The 25,388-nt window shown below is 36.0% G+C and overlaps 1 protein-coding gene across 2 annotated transcripts; it reads left to right on the forward strand.

Annotated features, from left to right (window-relative positions):
- Window positions 1-1,722: 1,722 nt before the first annotated feature.
- Window positions 1,723-23,508, forward strand: LOC121234460 (glycerol-3-phosphate acyltransferase ATS12, chloroplastic-like). 2 transcript variants are annotated; one of them, XM_041130399.1, is made up of 13 exons: window positions 1,723-2,203; window positions 7,801-7,898; window positions 9,750-9,836; window positions 9,951-10,048; window positions 12,894-12,951; window positions 13,756-13,857; window positions 13,944-14,005; window positions 14,110-14,220; window positions 15,871-15,949; window positions 16,235-16,354; window positions 16,429-16,542; window positions 22,195-22,349; window positions 23,096-23,508. In XM_041130399.1, exons 1-12 carry the CDS (start codon window positions 1,885-1,887, stop codon window positions 22,333-22,335), a joined length of 1,389 nt encoding a protein of 462 aa, XP_040986333.1. In that variant the 5' UTR covers window positions 1,723-1,884; the 3' UTR covers window positions 22,336-22,349; window positions 23,096-23,508. The 2 variants fall into 2 exon arrangements, with proteins under 2 accessions (XP_040986333.1, XP_040986334.1); XM_041130400.1 differs by having other exon boundaries at window positions 22,198-22,349.
- The last annotated feature ends 1,880 nt before the right edge of the window (window positions 23,509-25,388 follow it).

Below are 25,388 nucleotides of genomic sequence, written 5' to 3' on the forward strand. Positions count from 1 at the left end.
AAAATTTATATAAAAAAAATTAAAAAAAATACACATAAATAAACACACAAAAATGCTAAGCGGCAGCTCCCAGCCGAAGTTGAAAGCAGGACGCTTTGCATTTTCTAAAAGATTAATGGAAGACGTTTTACTCCCTATGCAAAATTGGATTGATCGTGCAATCTAGCCACTCTACCCATCTCTCTCTCTCTCTTCTGGTATTCTTTTTATGATAATAAAATTGAGAAATACTTTGGGTGTCAAATTTGTGTTCTGAATGATATTTTTTATTATTGTTTTTTATTTAGTGATTAAAAAAATATTTTTTAATAATATTGTGAATTTTTTATTTTTTTAAAAAACATTTATAATGATTAAAAAAATACATAAAAAAAGAAAAAAAGCAAAAAAAAATAAAAATATTATTCAGGATCCTATTCGGGCTACTTTTTCGGTAGCCGTAGCACTCCTCGATAAAATTTCAACTTGAAAGGAGATCTTGAAATTTCATAGAGAAGTGAGTAGAAGACTGCTGTTTAGAGATGAGATGAAGTGATTTTAAATAAAAATTTAAAGTTAAATAAAATATTATTTAAATATTATTTTTAAATATTATTATTGTTTTAAAATTTGAAAAAGTTAAATTATTTATTATATTTTGTGTGAAAATTTAAGAAAATTGTAATGATAAGATGAGATGAAACCATTTCTATATCTAAACTGAGTTGAAATTTCAAAGATTTTGAATAGACTTATATATTTTGCCTTAAAAAAAAATTAGACTTATATGATAGTTTTTTTTTTTAATTAGCATCAAATATTTGGACTAATCTTAAAATGCCTGAACCCTCGACATGACAAGGACTTATATGATGGTTGCAATTGACCTATATCTACCATATTAATGTCTATAATGAAATGTGAGCTAGTTTGGATGTTAGATTTTAGGTATCACCGTATTTGAATTGATAAGTTGTTTACAAACTTTAAGAGAGATTTGTTTCATGGATTCGTGTAAATTATTATTTTTTTTTAGAGAAATTATATTTACAGTCGTGAATTGCGTAAGTGTGCATAATCCTTTCAAAAAAAATAAGTAAATATAAGATGTACATGAAAAAATTACTTTTTTAATAATAAATTTTAATATTCTTTTATAAAAATTATACGATGTTTACGCACTTTACAACTTTATCTAATATTCTTATTTTTATTACCACATCACATGATTTGAAATGATGTCTTGAGCTACTCATCACCTTCAGAGTTTAATACCATATTTATTAAACATTTATTATTATTTAAAAAGTTTATGTAAATAATAAATATTATATAAAATATTTTAAATTCAAAAAAAACCGAGACATTTGTTGTATAGTGTACCGTATGGATTTTGGCCGATTAGTAAATGTAAACTTTTGAATTTTTTTTTTTTAAATTTTATTCTAAACTTTTATTTGGAGTTTGACAACATTTAATAATAATAAAAAAAATAAAAGACACAAACGGATGCGAAGTTTGCGAACTGCGAAGCAGAAAGAGGACAGGAACTGGGCCCCACCACCGTCTGAGGAGGACCCACCAATCTCCACGGTCCACCATCACTTCTCCACCATTACCTGTACCCCCATTCTCTGCCACGTGTCCCTCTCAGCCCCAATCCAAAACCGTCCTCCCCTAGATCTGACGACGTCGTCTGTTCTGGGCGATATAAAACACGTGCGCCCGCCAATCCCAGATTTCTCTCTCTTCTCTATTCACACACTCATTGTCCCTCCGACTCTCTAGTTGTTCTCAGCCTTCCTTCAAGAAACCAAAGTGTGCGGGCAAGGCAAATTTCTCTGCTCTCCGCTTTGGAAAATCAACGGAAGAAATTCCTCATAAATAATAAAGAAGATTCTGAATATGCTTATCCTCTCTGCTACGCCATCCTCCACATTTTCCATCTCCACAGCCTCCGCACATAGGGTTTCTTTATCCTTCGCTTCTTCTTGTTCTTCTTATATTGCTGCTTCCAGTCTTTGCTCGCTCTCTGTGCGATTCGGTGTGCGGAGGCCTGTTTTTCCGTGTCTTTCTCACTGTTTGAATGTGAGAGCCATGGCGGAGATAGTTCGGGACAAGGAATCTACTGACAAGAATGTCACCCATGCGGCGTCCTCGCCCGAAGAAAGGAGGAACGAGCCGAGCCTCTCCCGCACCTTTCTCCATGCCAGCTCCGAAGAAGGTTCGGTTTCGGGACGGTTTCCTTCTTTGTTCCGAGGTTTTGTGTTTTCACTTTTTCTAGTGGTTTCTGAGAGATCTTGGTGGGGGCGGATGAGAGAATCATGCTTTGCATATCGAATCTTGCGCTGCATTCACTGTTTGGTAGGGGAAGTCCGATTCTGAAATTAAATCTTCCGATGCTGAAGCATTAACTTTGCAATAGTATGGAAACTTGGCTTAGCCGAGCCAAGCTGTTCTTTTTTCTTTTTCAATTCCAAATTTCGGTTCCTCTAGATTGTAAAAGAAGATAATCTCAAGTGAGCGTAATTGTTGCATTTATTTTTGGCGTAATAGCAGACGTTTTGAAACTCAGATCTTTTTCTTTTTAATCCTTCTTCCTCCCCCCACTCTCGCCATTAAAGTTCACATGATATCGCATCTTGGCTTGCATGGTAAGGATAGTGAGTTTCTTTATAATTGATTGCCATATATATTGTTTTGTCCCATTTCTTCCCCATATAATTCGCTGCCAAGTTTATTCAACAGAATTTCAGATATTTTTCTTAATTATGAGCATTTTTGTTTTTGTTTTTTCTTATGAGCTCACTTGAAATTTATTTAGATGCTTCTTTATTATTACATATTTTTTGAATCTTTGATAAGTCTCTCGCAATCTTCACAGTTGCGTTGCATATATGTCAAGAACGTTGCTAGAATTAAAAAGTCTTCTATGCTCAAATCTTTGCATGAGAGGAAAATCTTCTGAATTATTGCTCTTCTGCCCTTCCTTAACTAGGCATTCTTCTATGTGTACTTGGGTTGCGCCTGTAGTGCTCTTTAATAAAATCATCTTTACTCGCATAAAAAAAAGAAATTTTGGATAGGTCACATGCTCACTCATTTTTCTCGTCTGATAAATTGCGAGGAAAGGGGAAGGAATGAAGTTATTTGGAACACTGCTAGGGTGTGTTTTAGTTTATAAATGTTGAGAGAGACTCACCTCATGTAGCCAAACATTGCTAGGGCGTGTTTTATAATCGTCACGAATTTTACAATTGTAATTTAGTAATTCCCCCTTTTTGTACAAGTATAAACATGATTTTTTTGATAAGTTTCTCTAGGGTTGTTAATAAGTAATAATATGGTGAATCTGTTGACCACTTATTTCTTCATTGCGGGGTGGCTAAGACTTTTTGGATGAGATTTTTGGTAGGACGGGTATTGCTTGGTTGATGCCTAAGCTAGTGGTAGATCTCTTTGCTTGTTGGCAAGGTTTTAAGAGGAATCATCGCATTGATGCTATTTGGAGGATGATCCCGTTATGTTCAATGTGATGTTTATGGTTGGAAATAAATGGGCATTGGGCGGTGCTTTGAAGATAGAGAACGTTCGATGGGAGAACTTAGAGAGTTTGTTTTCCTTTAGTACTTTGTGTATTTGGGCGAAGGCTCTTGTTTTGAATGGAGACAATCTTCATGATTTTCTTTTAGCTTATTCTAGCTCCTAGCTTGTGTTTAGGTGTTTTGTCTTGTATACTTGTTGTATATTTGGGCTATGCCTATTTACTTGTCAATAAAATTTTCTTATTACTTATAAAAAAAGTAATGTATGTGGCGTTTCGCTTTTTTTATAAGTATAAACGTGATTATTTAGGCTCAAACCAATATTAGGGTCTTCATTTCATTTTCACCCCAAGATCAATTAATTCTATACTTCTCTATGGGGAGTTTTCTGATAAAGTTTTCTGATAACGAGGGACGTTATTTGCTGTGAATCTGTAGTTTCGAAAGAGTAGAGTTTTCACACCCATATGGATTTTACTTGGGGCTTGTTTGGAGTTGCGTTAGGAGTCTTAAAAATTGCTTAAATAGCCTTAAAAACACTTTAATGATAAAATTAGGTTGTTTGGTTGATTCATATTAAAGTACTTTTTAATATAAAAAAGCTAAAAAGTACGTTTCAAGCCTCAAACATACTTTTCTGAATTTTTGCGGTACGCAGTTATGCTTTTAAAAAAATGTCAACGGGCAAAAATACCCATATAACTTTCATATAATTACAACTTTGCCCTTCTCTTATCTTATAGAGTGACAGTCTTATTTTATCGGTATTTTCTACTTTAATTTGAATTTCAAATTTCAAATTTTAAAATTTTTATCATTTTTAGTAGCTGACACATCAACACATATGGTTATGTAAATAAAATTATTAAGTATAGATAGCATTTTCCATCTTTGAAAAATCAAATGACCTTTTATTTCATTTCTACTTCAAAAAGCAGTTTTTAAATTTGTTTCCAAACAAATGTAATATGTTTGAAAGTTCTTTAGATATATGGTTACCAAACAGTAAATAACTTTTTAATAATAGTGCTTATTACTTTAAGCTCTACAACTATAAGCCTTAAGCTAAAAGCTATATTACCTACTGCAATCTGAAACATGTACTTACCCTTATAAAGAATGAAAGAGAATATGTTGATTGTTTGAAGCTGTCAGGGTAAGAGGGACTTCTAGTGAGTCATGGGTTCTGGAATCCTATTTGGATTTTACTTGTTGGGAACACATGTGACAGAGTGAGGGAGACAAAGCTTGAAATTACATTTTGTGTGAGGGAATTTTCGTGAGGGTTTTGGTTGAAATTGCACTTGTGAGAATATTATGCAGGGTCTCAAAGGGGGAGGAATTCTACACGTGGTTTTTTTAGGGATGGCATTGCTATATTTAATGCTTTAATAAATTGAACATTTTTCTGTATTCCATGTTATTGTTTTTTGTCATCATGAGCCTAGATTGTTGGATGATTGAAGATTCTGTAATATCGTTGTTAGTTGAAATTTGAGTACGAGGAATCTAGTAATGTTACCGGAAAGTTGGTGATGTGCACAACTTGCTAGTGTGAGGCCACCTATTTCATTCGACATTCCAGGGCAGGAGTCATGGGAGTGCAGAACTTAACATATCCAAGCATTGACAGCTTGAGTCATAACTAACAAAAATTAGTTAGGACAATTAGAGCTAGTTAAATAGACCTGACATTACTTGTTTGGGCATATATCTGTCACATTGATATTTATCAAGAAAAAAGAGTATATCTGCCACCTTGGTGCAATGCCTAACGTTTTTTTATCAATTCCTTGGTGCAATGCCTAATAAAGTAGCAAGTTTTTTTATCGATACCTTGGTGCAAGGCCTGAAGGAGATCGCCTGCTTTTGCTTTTCAAAACTAATTAGAGTCCCTATTATCTTTGCCCTGTTTGGGTGCTTCCCCAAGGATGATTCAGCTTTCAATAATCAAAAGCTACTTGTAGAATGTTTTGTAACCAAGGGTGTTTTAGCCTTTTGCCAATTTTATGAAGCGGCTTAGTCTTTGTAGGCAATGTTTGAAAGCAGCTCAAGGAAGTTGGTTGCTTCTCAGATCAGCTGCAACTGCTTCAAAGAAGATGCAACTTTTAAAATGCGTAAGCCCTACCAAACAAGTCCTTGCTCTTTTTTCTTCTCTTTCGTTGTCTGACTTGAGCTTACCGGGAAAATTCATTAGAATTTTCAAAATGAACTTGTAAAAGTGAGAACTGTTGAAGAAAGAGGAGAAAAAGTAGAATGAAGAGGATGTGATTTAGTAATAACGCTGGGAATGGTTCAAGAACCCAGCTGTTTTCAGGATTTTGGCTCATAATTGCTAGCCAGGTCTCACCCTACATTTTTCAATGGATTTGAGAGATGTACAGTTAGATATGGAGAATCAGTACAAATTAAATACTTTCTACTGATTTTTTCCCTTGGAAATATATTTGGAGATGCAAAGTGCCATTAAAGGTCCGTTGCTTCGGGTGTTTGGCTTCTCATGGGAAAATCCATACTATTGATAAGCTGAGAAAGAGCGGTATCGTAGTAACGGATTGTTGCTTTATGTGCAAAAGGTGTGGAGAATCAGCAGATCATCTCCTTCTTCATTGTGAAGTGTTGAGGGCTTTCTGGGATGAGGTATTTGCCAAGCTTGGCATTGCTTGGGTGATGCCTAAGAGTGTGGTGAATCTTTTGGCCTGTTGGAAAGGGATTCAAGGAAATCATCAAATAATGGCTGTTTGGAAGATGGTTCCTCTTTGTCTTATGTGTTGTATTTGGAATGAGAGGCATGGTCGCTGTTTTGACAATAGAGAATGCTCGGTGGATGGGGTTAGGGCTTTCTTTTTTCACTCTTTGTTGCTTTGGGCTTCTGTTTTTGTAATGGATGGGTTTAGTCCCAATGAATTTTGTGCTGTTTTTCAGTTTTAGCTTGTAATTAGGTGTTTTCTCGTGTATACTTCCTGTTTACTTGGGCTATGCCTAATTATGTGGTTTCAATAAATTTCTTACTTACCAAAAAAAAAAAAAAAAAAAAAAACCCTAGGGGTTGGCTCAAGTGGTAAGAGCATTGATTTTGGTGATATGCTCCCTCCAAGTCTAAGGTTCGAACCCTAGGTGCAAATGATTTTGTGGGGCCATCGGACTTGGGGAATTTCCCCTTGAATTACCCAAAGTGCACTTGTGAGAAACTCCTTGCTGAGGGCATGTGCATCCCTGACATTTGTCGGGACTTTGTTCCAGACACCTGGTGCCAATGAAAAAAATATTTTACTTGCAAAATAGAATGCTGACTCAATCATACAAGATGGTACTTAATACTCAGATCATAATCATCAAGGATGTGTTTGTCTGTCAATTATTTTTTATCATGTATGTCGTCAAGCTCATACCATACTATCCACTATTTATTAGATAACCTTGATGAGATTAGTTATTCTATATCCAGCTTATTTGTAAATATGGTAGGCTCCAATCTGTCACACCATACTTCTCTAATTAACAAGACCATCCAATTACAATCTCCAGAAATTAGTATGTTCAGAAAATTGGAGAAACTAGAAGGAAAGTAAATTTAGTTGCATTAATTGTTAGACTGTGTATATATATATATATATATATATATATATATATATATATATAGGTCTTTATATGCTCACACATATGTCCTATGATGCTTTTACATTTGTAGAAGATTTACCAATATCAAAACCAACTGTGTGTATGATAGGCAGTAGTTTTAGATGGTTGCGACATCCTTGACTTGTTTTAAATGAGGCTTTGTTGATGAAGATCTTTTTTATTTCAAAGAAGCTTATGAATCGGTTAATCATGTATGGTTGTATTTTTATAGCATGTGAGTTGTGGGGATTAGCCTTATTTTGGGTTTCATTGCTTATTTTTATAGCATGAATCGGTTAATTTCCTTTTTGGTCGCAATGTGAGATTTGATGGTAGAGATAACTGAGAGCTTCGAAGGCAGCTCCTTTGTACTTGGTTTAGTATATTTGGGTAGATGGGCAATAGCTAGATGCTTGAGGGCAATGAGCAAAGCATGCTATTGCTTAAACAAGCCTTGCTGCAGTCCTCTTGTTAAGGGATATTTGAAGTGGATACTAGAGGTTCTTGTTTTTAATTTCTAAATTTTCTGGTCTCTTTGTCATTAAATCCTTTTAATAATATTTTTATTAAACCTACTTATAAAAAAAATAATATTTTTATTAAACCTTGTCCTTTTTTCTTTTTCATGTGCCTGATGTTGAATATTTTTCCACAGAGCTGCTGGCGGGAATCAGGAAGGAAAGAGAAGCAGGAAAACTGCCTCCAAATATTGCATTAGGGATGGAAGTATTGTACCACAATTATAAAGCCGCGGTAACCAAATATGCATACACTCAAGTTTTACTGCATATATTCTTTTATACTTGAGAGCCCTTGTTTTTTTTTTTTTCCTTTAAGTACAATGTATAGGTATATATGTGTACAATTTTGCAGTTGTACTTGTAATCTGCTGGTGCAATACTGTGGTATATATCTAAAGCATGCATCTATAACAAGTTCAGGACTTTAAAGAAACTGAAAACAAAGTCTCCCCCCCCTTTTTTTTTTGATTGGCATTGGGTGTCCAGGAACAACATTCCGACTAATCCCAGGGGTGCACAGGCCCTCAGCAAGGAGTTTCCCGCAAGTTCTCCTCTGGTAATTCAAGGGGAAAATCCCCCAGTCTGATGCCCTCTAGAGATTTTTTGCACCTAAGGGGATTTGAACCTTAGACTTGGGGGAGCATACTCTCAAGCCCAAGGCCTTTACCACTTGAGTCAACCCCTAAAGGTTAACAAAGTCTCCCTAAAAAAGTCAGATAGTATAACTTAACAAAACAACTGGACCTAATGCATACATCATCACACTTCCACTCCTACTGACTATGGGACTTAATAAGTTGTTAATATAAATAGCTGTTTTGAAATTACTAAATCTATTTGTTGACTTTCTAAAGCAAATCTGACTATCTGTATCATGAAATGTTGGTCTCCTGAAATTATATAAGCTATTAAAGGACCTTTGCTGTTGGTCTTTTAGATATGGAGTCATTATTTCAGATAGCATATTTGTAGATTTTGTAGACCTTTAAGTAGTCGGATGATTTCTTCCTCATGCTTCATTATTTGAACTCATCTGTTGGGTCTTATACTGCATTCCTGAACTTAAATGCTCGAGGCTTTCTCCTGATCTTTCTCTTTCTATCTCCTGGCGTGGGCAAACATTTAGCACTACTTAAGTACATCATTAGCGACAAATCTAGAATTTTTGTTCATATGAGCACAATTAAAGATAAAGTTGGCAAAAAAAAAAAAAAATGTTAACAATGTTAAAGAATATAACAAACAAAATTAAAAAAAAAAAAAATTCATCCAGCTTTTTTTTTATAATTAAAAAAATTCATCCAGTTTAACTATAGTATATAAACATTTTTTTTTTGATAAGTACTATAGTATATAAACATAGCTTGTAATTTATTGTTCAATCTTAGCATTAATAGTTCAACTAAGTTACCTCGACATGTGCTTCTTTAGAACGCAATTGGAATTTGGGGCTCAATAGAATCGCTATTCTCCATAATTAGAACATATAAAAAAATCTATGGTAAAATAAACAAACCCCCCTTCAATTTGAGAAAAAAAACATTTATTTCCTTGTGATTGCAAGAAAAATTGGTTCGTCTGTCAGGATCTTGTCGACAAGCAAAGTGCCACATGTATAAAACATTAAAAAACTATAAAATAGTATAACAAGCAAAAAATATTTAGAAGTAAAATTTAAAAAATTATATAAAAAAACTAAAACTAAAAAAGCAGGAACTTATAAAAAGAAAATACAAAATATAACAAAAAATACAAGATATTGATAAAAAAATATAGAAATAATTAAACTATAGAAATTTTAAACTAAAAAAATTAATGCAAACAAAAAACCCATTAATATTATAAAATTAATTTTAAAAAAAAAATGAAAAAAAAAACAAGGGTGGCCGCGTGGCCACCTCCTTGCTCTTAACTCAAATTGCATCTCCTCCCTGTGCAAGTGTAAGGTGAAGTCGTGAGTTCAAGCCTCACTGGATCTATAACTTAGCAAATAAAGTATTAATAATAAGACACATAGTAATATGCACTCTCATTTTAGCGTTTTTAATGAAATGATTGTCACTTATCAAAAATGTTTTTTAAGGTTTTTGAAAGTGGAAATCCAAGGGCTGGTGAGATAGTGTTGTCAAATATGACTGTTGCACTGGATCGCATGTTCTCTGATGTTGAGGTATTTTTTTAACTCTATTGTTATATTTATATATCTCTAAAGTATGTTCATTTACAGTATGCATATATTGGATATGAGTTATGAGCTTTTAAGGATTTTTGTTTAATATTTCAGGAACCTTTTGATTTCCAACCATATCACAAAGCACTGAGAGAGCCTTTTGACTATTACTTGTTTGGTCAAAACTACATTCGTCCTTTGGTTGATTTCAGGTGAGATGACGACTTCCATGTACTTCCATCTTCTTCTAGTTGTATTGACTGATATTGTGCCTGAAAATTAATGACCTGGCTTGCTTCACATCTTTCCACATGTTTGGGTGTATAATCTGTCATTTCTCTAATTAATGTGCATGCGTTTCCTGATGAATATGTATTGTTTATGAAGTTGATGCAGTCTTTAAAATCTTATACATCATGTTAGTCAATGGAGTAATATTTGGGTGTACTGAAGATCTTAACTCGGTTCTTGTTATTTGCAGAGTTATCACATAGTATGAGTAGGCTTTGCAAGTAATTAGTCATGCATTTGATTACCTCTTTAATCTTCTGTGGGTCTATTTTCGGGGAAGTGGTTACAGTGTGTCTTCTTTTTTGTGTTTTTGGGGGGGGGGGGGGGGGGGGGGGGGGGGGGGGGGGTTCATAATGGATATTAAATATGGTAGTTAAATAAATAATGGATATTAAATAATGATAGTTGTGGGGGTGGGTGGTTCTCTATATAAGGAGAGGTTGGGGAGAATTTTCCATATTTATTAGATTTGCGGTGCATGACGATTCAAAGACTAGATTTTGGCAGGATGTGTGGTGTGAGGATTAGACATTTAATGTAGCTTTTTCAGAGTAATTTAATATTGCTCGTTTAAAGGACTCTTTGGTGGCCTATCATTTACGGCTTTGTCATGACTCTCATCAATGGCACGTAAATATTATCCATCAGGCGGATTTTCTTCACTTCATCTTTTAATATGTTGTATTCCATCAGGTGAAGAGAAGGTGGGGAGAAAAGATTTGTTGGGCCCTTTCTAGAAATGGTGTTTAAAATAAAATATTTCTGTAGTGTACTTTTTCTCCCGTTATTAGTACTCCTTTCTCGTAGAAGTGTATTTGATAGAATGAGGCTCCCTTCAAAGAGGTGTTTTTTGCATGGACGACCGCTTTAGGGAAGATGCTCACTTGATACTCGACATCTCGAGGTGGTTAGTTGGTGTTGCAAGTGCAACAAAAGTGGGGGATTTTTTTTACTCCACCATGACATAACTTGTAAGTCATGTCTAGATGAGTGGTGGATCTAGTTGCTTGTTGAATAAAAGGGTAAGATTGTCAAAGATGATTTTGTCTTAATGCAGTGTATTTGGCGAGAAAGAAATGATTGGAGTTTTACTGACTAGGCTTTTCAATGCCATGCTGTTCATCATTCTGACAGAAGATGTAAAGAATGATTTAAATGCAAAAAATTGTAAACTCAAGGAGCTAGTTGCTAAAATTAGAAACTTAGGGAGTTTCACAAATTTGTGAAAACTCAAGAACTGATTTTGCAATTAACCCTTTTTTGGCTAGTCGGGTTACCCTTGGTACTGCGAGTTGACCCGACATGATCTGATTATTAATTAGGTTAGATTCGGGTTGACCCTAATTGACCCTAACTTGATTATGCCCAGTCATAATCCTATAATTGGATGTTGTGTTCATGTTGGGCTCACGGTCATGCCAAAAGTTTCCAACTCTATTGAAAATATGAAGTGAAGAAAATTTGTATGATGATTTTTTTTTATAATGGAAGTTTTTTTTTTGTTTGTTACGGAAGTTGAGGTTATTTTTTAATGATCAAGATTGTTTTGGAATAAAGATGTTTGGATTGAGCGTAGAAAGTTTTAAGAAAAATTTTGAGAAACTTTGGTTTCCCCAAACATGACTTTAGTTTCGAGTCCGTTATGTATACTCATTATCGCACGTGCCTAGACCAAAAATAAAAATCGTGACGCACCAATACTCAAGAGTACTATTTCCGATTTAGGCACTGCTTGTAAATAATTTAATGAGAATCTCAGAAAAGTTCAAATTTTATCACATTTTTCCTTAATAGGAAACAATTATCTTTTTTCATCAACTCAATTAACTATACTCAAAAGATGGGGTGTCACAGTGTTATAGAATAAAAGCTTATCCATAAACCACCTAACAAAGCTGAGGTTCTAACCTGTGACCACTTGACTAGGTTGAACATGAACTCATCTCCAATTCCTCGCAAGAAACTTTTATAAAGTTTCTCAAGACACAAAGCTACACCAACAAGGAGGGGAAAAGAGACAAGAAATAAGTTGGAAGACTAGAGAGAGTACTTTTGATAACAGTAAACCTCTCACCTTTGGATAAGTATTGCTGCTTCCACCCAGCTAAGTGATGTTCCATATTTTCCAAGACCCATCCTAGATGGATTTCACCTTAAAGGGCGCCCCCAACTAAGTAGGCGCCAGTCTAGCTTTCTCATCTACTTATAGGAGTAACTATTGGAATTTGCATGGGTGTCACATAGATCCAAGTTCACACTAATTTATTCTGTCAGAAATAGTGAATCTGTCTATAAATAGTGTCCTCTGATAAATGGTGAATTGTCTACTTCATCTTAAAGGGCACCCCCAACTGAGTATCCTACAATCCAGCGTTCTCATCTACTTATCGGAGTGGTTATTGTAGTTTGCATGGGTGTCACATATATCCAAGTTCACACTAACGGATTCAGTCGGAAATAGTGAATCTGTCTATTGATGGTGTCCTCTAATAAAGAGTGAATTGTCTACTTCGTTACAGAAATGTTCTCGATGGCTTCTTATCTTTTATGGTTGCAGACGAAGTTCAGTGTTTTCTTTCCAATTCAACTAATCTGTTTGTGTCCTTTTCCTAATGATTGAATATTACTATAGCAGTTAGCATGTATTTTAGTTCTGAAACTAGTGGCTACTGTTTGGATCCATACATATTGAAAGAAATTCATTAGGCCACAATATCTCACTTCCCTCTTGTTACCTTATCACTGAACCTATAATCTTCAATGCAGAAATTCGTATGTTGGCAACATTTCCCTGTTCTATGAAATGGAAGAAAAGCTTCGGCAGGTGTCTATTTTCAGTATTTTTATTTATTTTCATTTACAGGGTTGTTCAGTGATGCTGCTAATTCCTGAAGTCTGTTCAATTATCTCTTCCTCACAGAGTTAAAAAAAAATGTAATTAAATCCTCATTTGTTGTGCGTATACAACTCTACAAAGTGCTCTGCTGAAACTTGTGTGTCTATGTTATTTGTTTGTATAGGGGCTGTATAGGCTAGAAAGTTGACGTGTAATGCTAAAGGGTTGTAGTTAGGTATAATGAAGTTAGGATAAGCAAATGATTGAAAAACATGGAAGAGAATTTATATGTAGCAAATTCTTTCTTTTATCATATAGCTTGTATGAGGTAGAAAGGTTTTAAACAAGTTACTTCCATAATGAACTGGCATGAACTTTTCATGGCCTGGTTTTTGTTTGGTTCTACTTAGTAATAAGTTGGTTATGTTCTGAAATTGAGAACAATTCTTGGTTAGTTTGGATTTGGTAAGGCTAAACCTGTCCGAAGCAACTGATTCAATTTGTATGGGTGAACTTTCATAATTATAAACCTATTGCATTGTGCTTCCTTTATTATTCTTGCCTAAGAGATTAGGGCTGGAAGTTTGCATAACAGAGAAACCTCTGGGCATTTTTACCATCCAATCTCACTCAACTAATGCCCAAAAGTAACTGGGATAGCTTGCATGTCGTATGTGCTTCTTATGGTTTTGAAGCATTGTTTACTCTTACCAATTTATGATCATCACATACTTCTTGATGTTTAATTGACTATTTTGGGTGAAAATACTTACCTTATGCAATTGATTATAGGGTCACAATATTGTCTTGATGTCAAACCACCAAACTGAAGCAGACCCAGCTGTCATTGCATTGTTACTTGAAGCAACAAACCCAAGTATTGCCGAGCGCATGGTGAAACTTGTTTTAACCCTTTCAAACATAGAGCATTGCGCATTTGAAAATGTTGACATTACAAACTTGTGCTTGATGTGCTGCAGACCTATGTAGCAGGTGATAGAGTTTTGATAGATCCTCTTTGCAAGCCCTTCAGCATGGGAAGGTGATTCTGAAATTTGTGATACATCATATTGTAGTTATGCTCTTATATGCCCCTATTCAAAGTCCAATGAATATGATAATATCATCCTCTGTGCGTTTTGCTAGGAATCTTATCTGTGTATACTCGAAAAAGCACATGAATGATGTCCCTAAACTTGTTGAGATGAAAAGAAAAGCAAACACACGAAGTTTGAAGGAAATGGCTTTGCTTTTAAGGTACCTTTACTTCTGTCAGTCCGATCAAAGTCTTGGCCATAAAATATCCATCGCACGGGGATTAAATACCATTGGAAGTCATATCTTGTTTCATCATGGGTTTTTTCCGGGCATGAATCTTTTTATTCATTCATTTGATTCTTCGGTGGGTGAACTGTTAGATCTTATGCCTTTTTTCTTGGTCTTTTTCTATTTGCATATCTGTTGTCTGTCTTTTTCTTGAATTCGATTAAGAATTGTGTAGAGTTTATTATAGTGGTCTTGATTGAAGAGTCTTCTGTAGAACTTCATTTGCGAAGTCCCTGTTTGGATGTCTGACAAAAGTCAAGAATGGAAAAATGTGTCAGTTTGTCTAGTTTGCCTGACACTTCTTGTTTGGATTGATGTGGTGTTCAGAGTGGTTTGGTGATGCCTCTGGAGAGTACACAATAACACTTGCAAGCACTTGACAGATCTTTCATTGGATCAGGGTTCAATGAGGGGAGTTAGGGGGATGAATAAGTCCTTAGACATGGTCATACATAAATAGAAATCACCCTTGCGTGGATAATTAGCCAAAGCAGTAGGTGCTATAATAAAACTGATAGCAATAAAGTGCAACTCTGCCCCATATGGATTTGTAGCTGCTTGGAATATTTTTTTTTTTTATAATTAATAAGAATTTTATTATCATGAATAAGCGTAGCTTTCAAATTTGAAATACCAAGGCCTTCTTTGGAGACCACTACAATCCAACATGATAGACCAATGATCTGAACAAAGACAATACATTCTCTTTTGCCATACGTTTGAAAAATGACTTTCTCATTCTGGTGATATTAAGAATCTATCCAGTCGAGACCACGTTTGATTATTAAACCACGTGAAAGAACCTCCCGCTAGTGGCAGATCCACTAAGTTCAAATCAAAGATGTACTCCGAGAATTCTGTCATTGCTGGCCGCACTCTTCTATTTCCAGAACATTCACTTGGAAATCTTATGACATTGAAATCTCCACCAATGCACCATGGAAGGTCCCACCAGCTATGTACTCTAGCTAATTCTTCCCACAATAGTCTTCTGTTGTTGTCCAAGTTTGGTCCCTCCTTTTCTTATGAATAAGGGGTTGTTTGGAAGATGGGATGGTTTCATCTCATCCAATCACATATGATCTCATTTTCTTCTCAAACATCACTCAAACACAAACATTTTTCAATTTCAAATCTTCAACTTTTTCATCTAATCATCACCTAATCATTATAACTTTTCCAAATTTTCAAACAAAACACAAAAATCAATTCGACTTTTTCAAATCCAAAAAAAAATAATATTAAAAAATAATTTTTTAACTTTATTATATTTGTATTTAACTTTTTCTCTCTCATTTTCCAAAATCCCATAAAACATCATAACTCAAACCATTTCACTATTATTCACAGATTTCTCATCTCATCTCATTCCCCAAGCATCCTCTAAGATTCTTGATTACCTATAAAATAAAAAAGTTGGTAGGTGATTGTAGTTGGTTGATTGCCTAAGACATTAATGTATTCATGCTCGTTTAAAGATTGAAAACATATCTGCATCTCTATATTTGGCTGTATTATTTTCCTAAAGCTCTAAAACATCTCCATTTTTGTCGTTTATCACTTGGCTCTTCTCTGATACAGGGGTGGATCACAAATTATATGGATTGCACCAAGTGGTGGGAGGGACCGACCATATCCTCAAACACAAGAATGGTACCCAGTAAGTTTTTTCTACTTCCCTATATGTTGTGTTGGTTTGTTTCTCATGTTCTTTTTATTTAAGAAGTATTGAGGTAAAAATGCCTTGCAATAATAAAAAAGGAAGGCAAACTTGCTTCTTACATCAGGGCATTAGCTAGGGAAAAAAGTTCATCCGGTACGACATGTTATTTATCTGACAAAAAATGTTCATTATTTCTTTAAAAAATAAAAAGCTTTTGTATGACATCTCATGTCTAGTTTCATGATGCCATTAAGTTCTTTCATACTAATATAAGGGGGTCAGGCACCCTTTGATGCTTCTTCAGTGGACAATATGAGAAGGCTTGCAGAACATTCTGGTACTCCAGGGCATATATACCCACTGGCAATATTGTGTCATGACATAATGCCGCCGCCACGCCATGTATGTCCTTGTCTTTAACTTGGCATTTTATATTTTTTCTTATTTTCCACTCGTGACCAATACATTCTTCCCAGGTAGAAAAAGAGATTGGGGAGGAAAGAGTCATCTCATTCCATGGAGTTGGTGTATCAGTGGCACCGGGCATCAACTTCTCTGAAATTTCTGCTGCCTGTGAAAATCCTGAAGAGGTTGGTTCCACATAGAATGGTGGTCTTCAATTGCCTGGTTAATAATATAGTTCCTGAAATACCCACAAAAAATATAGTTCCTGTAATATATTTTTCTACTGATTGTTTGATTCCATGATTGTTCTTCTCTGATTTCCCCTTTGCTGAACTATGAGTTATAGAACTGTTAAACAGTGCCAATTAATTTTCAATGTTTACTTATCGTTTATAATCAAGCCAGTTGTTATACAATGACCATTATAAAGATGAAATAACCAATCTTGTTCAGCTCTGATCCGAGTTGAGCTTCTGCTCAGATAAATGAAATTGGGGAGTAGCCTTCAAAGAAAATGACTGCAAAATAGCACATATCATCATACTGCTTATTATTAATCAATCATTCTAAATGCAGAAGTACGTACTCTAAACAAGTTTTTATCAGAAGCCTACCTTAGTTGTTTTTGATGGAGTGATTCATGAAATACCTGGAAACTTGATTAGCGTTAGAGGTAGTGTTCATGGGTTTTCTGCTTAAACTAATTTTAAATTTTGACTTATAAAGTGCAGGAACTTAGAAAATTTTTATGCAATTATATGCCTTAAAGATTTAGCTTAACTACTAAAGTAATTTACATAGGGCAATGAGAAGCTGTTTCACTTTACATTTAAAAAATGCTGTCGTTAAAATGCATTAAGTGCATTAGCAATTTACATTGCATTACCAACTTCCGTCTGTTTGATAGCTTGGGAAATGGAGATCTGTTTTATCTAACTAAAAAATATACCTAGGCAGTAGAATAATGCAAATTCCTGTGTGCACCAGAAGGTAGAACACATCACTACTAGTCTCAGAAACGTTCATCCCTTATTTGTGCACAAGACTGCAAATAACATGATTATAAGTATTAATATAAAAACATTTTCACCGCAGTAGTATACAACCTGTATACTTTGGGCAACACCTTATTTGATTCTTGATTACATTATCACTTATAAGAAACACATTGACTGCACTTGTATGCAGCCTGTGTATACCTTGGGCAACACCTTATTTGATCTTTGATAAAATTATCACTTATAAAATCATATTGACACTGGTGCATAATTGACCATGCTAATGACTGCACCTTATTTAATCCTGAGAAATGATATTTGTAGTCATGAAGTGCGCAAACGCTTCACAATCTATTTGAAAAAAGTGAGTAAATACGATACCCACATAAAAAGAAATTAATTTTTTAATAGTGGATCCCACTCTTTTTCAAATTGATTACGTGGCGCTTATGCACTTCACGACTGTATGTAGTATACTCTTTATCCACTCCACTTTAGACAGTCATGCCTACGTGTGGCTCTTATATCAAAGTGGGTTTTCAAGAAAGTAGAAGAGATTCAAGCTATTATTGGGATTTCGTTTGGAGGTTATGAAGAACAATTCAAGGCTCTCCTTGTAGCACTTGAGGATAGCCATTCGAAGTCAGCCTCAAAGCGGAATAGAGAACTTAAAAAGTTAACATGCTCCATTAATTATGACGTGAAAGAAGGGAGTAGCGGTAGGGATAGATCAAGAGGGAGGGGCAATATAGTTTTGTTATGAAACCTAAGATTTTATCTTGGAACGTTCGGGGGCTCAATAATCGCAATAAACGCCTTCGTATTAAATCATTATTGCGGATGTGGAAGTGTGATGTGGTGTGTTTTCAAGAAACAAAGTTGCGTTGCATTGATAGGAAAATTGTGAGAAGTTTATGGGGGTGCTCGTATGTGGGTTGGACTTACTTGGCCTCTCTGGGAGCCTCAGGTGGAGTGCTAATTATGTGGGATAAAAGAGTGGTTGAGTTGATTGAGGAGTGTATTGGTGAGTTCTCGGTTGCGACTCTTTTTAAAAATGTGGTGGATGGATGGGAATGGGCATTTGCAGGTTCCTATGGTCCTAATGTGGATAGGGACAGGAGAAGTTTGAGGGAGGAGTTGGCAGGTATTTATTCATTATGGGATGTGTCGTGGTGCATGGGGGGTGATTTTAACACTATTCGCTTTCCTAGTGAGAGATCAGGGCACTGTCGACATACCATAGCTATGGATGAATTCAGTGAGTTCATCTTTGACCTGGACCTCATGGATATCCCTCTGGTAGGGGGTGAGTACACCTGGTCAAATGGGCGAGTTTGGTCGAGATTGGATAGATTCCTTGTATCTCCTTCGTAGGAAGATAAATATCCGGAAGTAAGTCAGGAACGACTAGCTCGAGTTAGTTCAGATCACTTTCCTATCCTTTTAGATTGTGGGGGTATTCACAGAGGGCGTCGGTATTTCAAGTTTGAAAACATGTGGCTTGTAGCGGATAGGTTTGTAGAGATGGTACGTGGGTGGTGGTCTTCATATCAAATTATTGGTACTCCAAGTTATATTCTGGCAAGCAAGTTGAAGGCACTGAAACAAGACTTGAAGAAGTGGAATTTGGAGGTTTTTGGTCATATTGATAATCAGAAGAGTACATTGTTGGAGGAACTGCAAGATATAGAGGATAAAGAATTCTTGGGAGATAATTCGGAGGAGGTGTTATTGAGGAAGGGCATGGTTATGGCAAACTTGGAGAGGGTTCTGTTGGCGGAGGAGACTTCATGGCGTAAAAAATCTAGGGCCCTTTGGTTGAAAGAAGGTGATAGGTGTACGAAGTTTTTTCACAAAGTGGTTAATTCACATCGCCGTAACAATGCCATTGAGTCACTTCAATCAGGTTCTCAGGTGTTATCTTCTCATCCTGAGATAGAAAACCATATAGTACAGTACTATGAAACTCTTCTCACAGAATCGGATTCTTGGAGGCCGAAGCTTGATGCTCTACATTTTGAGGCAATTGATGCGCATAATGTCAGTGTTTTGGAGAGACCTTTTGTTGAAGAAGAGATTTATAAGGTCATATCTGGACTGGCAAAAGACAAAGCGCCGGGGTTGGATGGTTTTTCAATGGGTTTTTTTCAAAGTTGTTGGGACATTGTGAAAGGTGATGTTATGCATGTTTTCAGGGAATTTCACTCTTTCCAAAAGTTTGAAAAATCCCTTAATGCGACTTTTATTGCCCTTATTCCCAAGAAACACGGGGCTTTGGCGATTGAGGACTTTCGGCCTATAAGTTTGGTTTGTAGCATGTATAAGATTATCTCGAAGGTTCTGGCTAACCGGCTTAGTCCGGTGTTGGAACGCATTATTTCCAAGTCCCAAAACGCATTTATTAAAAGAAGACAAATTCTTGATTCAGTACTTATTGCAAATGAATGCTTGGACTACAGATTACAGGAGGGAGGTTCAGGTGTTCTGTGCAAGCTTGACATGGAGAAGGCATATGATCACGTGAATTGGGATTTTCTCTTATATCTGCTTAGGAGATGTGGTTTTGGGGTTAGGTGGATTGCATGGATACGCCATTGTATTTCTACAGCTCGGTTTTCGGTTTTGGTTAACGGCACACCTGATGGTTATTTTGATAGTTCGCGGGGATTGCGACAGGGAGATCCTTTATCTCCTCTTCTATTTGTGATAGTTATGGAGGCTTTAAGTAGGATGGTACAGGCTGTTGTTGGGGGAGGTTTCTTATCGGGTTTCCAGGCGGGCAATGGTTCTGGTGGCCCTACTATCATTTCACACCTTGTTTTTGCAGATGATACGTTAGTTTTTTGTGAAGCGGATAGGAGCCAAATTAAAACTTTACGAGCACTGTTACTTTGTTTTGAAGCAGTGTAGGGGTTAAAGGTGAATTTGGGCAAGTCTGAGATGGTTCCTGTGGGTGCGGTCTCTAATATCTGAAGCTTGGCAAGACTGTTGGATTGTAAGGTGTCCTCTCTCCCAATGAAATATCTGGGCCTTCCGTTGGGAGCAACATTTAAGAATAGAGCTATATGGGATGAGGTAGTGGAGAAGATAGAGAGAAGGTTGGCTGGCTAGAAACGAGCGTATTTATCAAAAGGGGGCCGCCTCACTCTTATCAAGAGCACTCTCACTAATCTCCCCACCTATTTTTTATCTTTGTTTTCTATGCCTGTAGGGTGGTGAACAGAGTGGAGGAACTCTTCAGGGCATTCTTATGGGGAGGCATGGGGGAGGAAAAGAAATTTCATCTGATAAGATGGAAGACTGTATGTGCCTCAGTTGTGAACGGGGAGTTGGGAGTGTGTAACTTGAGAACTTATAATAAAGCTTTATTGGGAAAATGGCTTTGGAGATATTATTTGGAGGGGGGAGCATTGTGGAAGGATATTATTGATGCTAGATACGGTGTCGCTTGGGGTGGTTGGTGCTCTAAGGAAGTGAGAGGGGGATATGGTGTGGGTTTATGGAAGTATATAAGGAAGGGGTGGCCATGTTTTGCAAATCAAATCCGTTTTGTAGTTGGTGAAGGCATCCGGATCAGATTTTGGAGGGATGTGTGGTGTGGAGATCATGCATTGGAAAGGGCTTTTCCGGCCTTATACCGTATTGCAGTTAATAGGGAGGCATCAGTGGCGGATGTGCGTTTATTCTCTCATGGTGCGTATCAGTGGAATATTCTTTTTAATAGGGATTTCCATGACTGAGAATTACCTATTGTTACAGAATTTTTCAGCTTACTATATTCCATGGAGACTACTATGACACAGCAAGATAGTTTGAAGTGGAGGTCTAATAATCACAAGATGTGTACAGTTAAGGCGTATTATAGTATCTTGACAACACAATTTGATATTACTCCGTTTCCTTGGAAGAACATTTGGAAGACTCGAGTGCCTTCTAAAGTCGCATTTTTTGTTTGGAGTGCTACTCTTGAGAAGATATTGACCACAGACAACTTGAGAAAGAGAGGGTGTGTGGTGTTGGATTGGTGTTACATGTGCAAGAAGAATGGAGAGTCTGTGGACCATCTATTACTACACTATGAGGTAACAAGAGGGTTGTGGGATGAGATTTTTCTTAGGATTGATGTTGCTTGGGTTATGCCCATGAGGGTGGTGGATTTGTTGGGTTGTTGGCCAAAGATGCAAGGCTGTCATCAAGTGGCAGCAGTGTGGAAGATGATCCCGTTGTGTATTAGGTGGTGTATTTGGACAGAAAGGAATGCGCATTGCTTCGACGATAAGGAACGTACAATATCTAAGTTGAAGAATTTTTTTCTCTACACTCTAATGTGTTGGTTTTCCACTATAGTATTACCTGGGGATAATGTCCAGGATTTCTTGTCTTTAATTTACCTTTCTTAGAATGTATTTAGGAGCTCTTATGTATACTTCCTGTGTACAAGGGCTATGCATTTTTCATTCATATATATAATTTCTATCTTTTACCGATCAAAAAAAATATATATGTCCTGTATACTTGGCTTTGCCTATTATCAATAAAACTCTTATTTACTGAAAAAAATGTTATCCACCCCACTCAGTCGTTGAACTTGTTTCTGACACAATGCATAAGTTATTTGGTTTGTTAATATTTCAAATTATCTTAGTTCTTGTTCTAGGGCATATATTTTTTCTGCCTTGGGTTGCAAAGATTACAAGAAATTCTAGACAAGTCATGTTCCGTCCTTGCCATGTGTAGACGGTTGCTTCACCTGTTTATGTTCTTATTAGTTCCCAAAAACTTCATGCACATTATTTATTGCGAGTGATTGATTCTAACTGAGTCGGCTGTTCACTGTAGCAGGCTAAGGAGGCATACACACAGGCACTCTATAATTCTGTGACCGAGCAATATAATGTGCTAAAATCTGCTATACATGGCAAACAAGGACTGCAGGCATCTATTCCGGATGTCTCTTTGTCACAACCATGGAATTCGTGAATCTTTTCTATTAGGTATCTTTTCTGTTTTTGGATAAGCAAAAAGATTTTAGTGAAAGATAACTGCATTGCCCCAGAACACAGGTAGGATACAAGAGAAACACTTCTATTTTAGAGTTTATGAATTGGCTCTTAAGTTTGAAAATTGGTTAAATTAACAATTGCTATTGTCTAGCACAAATACTTGCATGAATACGGGTTAGTTTAGCATAACAATTGTTATCATCAAGTTAAACAGTTGCGTCTATCGTCTTTAATTATATTACTTGTGAGCAATTAGCGTCCTCCCTATGAGTTTTTAATTTAGTAAATACACTTCACATTCTGGTATTGTCGAACCCAACATGATAAGGGGATGTCAAAACTAAACAAATTTATTGGAAGTGATACCACTCTGTATGCATAAAGAAGTGAGCCACATGCATGAGTGCTACGGAGATAAAAGTGTGAATGACGTTGTAGTGACAAATACACAAAACTATAAAATGGCAAGCACCATAAGACAAAGTTTAAGCTAGTTACTGCCAATTGCTTATGTCCACAAAAAATGTAAGAGCAATGCTACAGAATAGAAACTGGATTGTACACTGAGATCTAAGAACCTAATACACCCTATGGTGTTCTCACACTAACTCACATATTGTAGCAAAAGCTTTGTTTTCCACTTTAGTACTGAGAAGAGGTTGAGAGTAATTCTTAATTTTCCATATATTGTTGCATGCTGTGCTATAGTTCAATTAAATCGGTTTGATGTATTGCAGGCTGAGACCTTGGTGTTTCAACATAACGTTTCTGCTCAATCGAATGGCTGCTGGCCCTTCGAAACAACGATACACTGTGAGAGGAAACCTATCACTCCATGTCCGTTGATGACTCGATGGAAATTCTGCCATCTATCACTTGGTCTTTTTCTCTGGCGTATGTTCAATTAGAGCTGAATTCATCAGAATCTGGAATGGTCAGAATTTCAATTTTGCGGCATTAGGCAGTAGGGGGAGTGCAGGTTCAGGTATTTGTTGTTGTATAGACATGTTTTACATTGTTTAGGGAAAAAAAACTCGAGACAGTTGCTATAGATAATTATATGTACTGTTACATTTTTATAATTCCTCTTTGTATTAAGAGATCTTTTCACAATAAATCCATACACCTGGAATATGATTGAACAAATCAATTAGAAGACATATGAGTCCAACTGAATTTGATTCCTTTTCAATATATATATATATATATAAAAGTTTAAATATTTGGTAATGAATAGAATTCGAGTTCAGAGTTCTCTCATGGAAGGGTGTGGGACAAGGGATTTAGGGGGAAGGAAATGACAAAGGGAACTCGTGGTGAATCTTCATTAGGCATATTCTGATGTTAAAAAATTACCCAGATGTGAAGTTGGCCCCGATTGGAACTCGGTTCGTTTTTTATTATTATTTTTAACAGAAATTGATAATTTAATAGTTATCACCAATGTCTGTCATTCTCTCTAAATATGTGCTCTGGAAGTTGTGTTATATTAACTTCATTTGTTAATATATATATACAAGTTAATATATATATATTAACTTCATTTGTTATACGGCAGTGATGCTGCAATTGTCTAATTTAAAGCATTCTGAACCTGCATGTGCATAATTATAGAGGTATACTGGAGCCTTCATAGATGGTTTTTTTTTTTTTTTTTTTTAAAAAAAGAAGGTAAATTGCTGTGTTAGCCGTATCAGATTCAATATGTATAATATTAAAGTGTTGTGTTTGTCACTATCAAAACCATTTAAGGTTCAAGCTGTTTGAAGATGCCCTTCTGGCTTACCTGATTATGCTATTTTCATAAAAGCTTACATGTAGGAACCCTAAGAGTTGGCTCAAGCGGTAAAAATTTTGGTTTTGGTGGTATGCTCATTTAAGGTCTAAGGTTCAAATCCTTTTGGCTGCAAATAATTTCTAGAGGCCATCGGGAGAATTTTTTCTTGAATTACCCGATGTGCATTTGCGGAAAACTCCTTGTCAAGGTCCTATGCATCCCCAATATTAGTCAGAATTTTATTCTTGGATACCAGGTGTTCATTAAAAAAAGACAGCTTACATGTAGGGCTGAAGGGCTTAGTTGTGAAAGGCATGCCTCTGTTTGTGTACTTGATTATTGTTATTGTTATTATTATTATTATTATTTGTATTTTCACGCCATTCTTTTCTTGGTATTATAATTTGTAGTCTACATAAATAATACCCAAATTGGTACACCATATATTAAAAAAGGTAAGACGAATGTGCCGTATGCGTTTACCAATTTCTCCTTTTTTTTGGATTTTACATATGATTTTCTGCTAACCAGATATTAAAGACAAACTTATGTTTCAACTAAATTACTTCAACTCATTAAACCCTAAATCAAAAGACGGTCATGTCTTGCAAATTGGAAACCTCTCATTTTTAAATATCTTTAAAAAAAAAAAAAAAAAGAAAAAGAATAAAAACCCTCGGTCGGAGCATCGACGAGCGAGCAGAGCCCAATGATGAGGGAAGCCCGTCATGGAGCAGGCAACTAACTACCATTGCTTGCCCAAGTTTATCCCTCTCATGACCAGAATAAAAATATTAGAGGAAAGACGATCAGGCCCAATTGAGACGTGAGAAAATTTTCATAAAACCTCAAAAACATCTCCTAAAAATTATTTATATAGTATTTGCCCTTTTTTTAATCGGCAATAAAATTATCTTTAATTATCTTTCTCAATCCAAACATATTTTAATAGATTCCAATCTAAAAGTAAAGCCTACAGACTGGTCAAGCTGTTATTCCTTAATAAACAGCCCTCCAATAATGAGATGCCACGCATGCATTTTATTTTACTTTGTCTACACCCGATACAGCCCCCATACAGCCCCTCACTTCTTCGTCTTCCCCTCCATCCCCTCCATCCCATTCCCAAACGATCTCGACCCCACGACGGAACTCGACCCCACACCCATCTCGTTGGCAACTTGACCCCCCGACGGAGCTCGACCCAGACAGTGGCATGGAGGAAAATCGGTTTCCAGAGAAAACTGTGAGAT

The sequence above is a fragment of the Juglans microcarpa x Juglans regia genome, chromosome 6D (genome assembly GCF_004785595.1).
Source record: "Juglans microcarpa x Juglans regia isolate MS1-56 chromosome 6D, Jm3101_v1.0, whole genome shotgun sequence".
Classification (NCBI taxonomy): domain Eukaryota; kingdom Viridiplantae; phylum Streptophyta; class Magnoliopsida; order Fagales; family Juglandaceae; genus Juglans; species Juglans microcarpa x Juglans regia.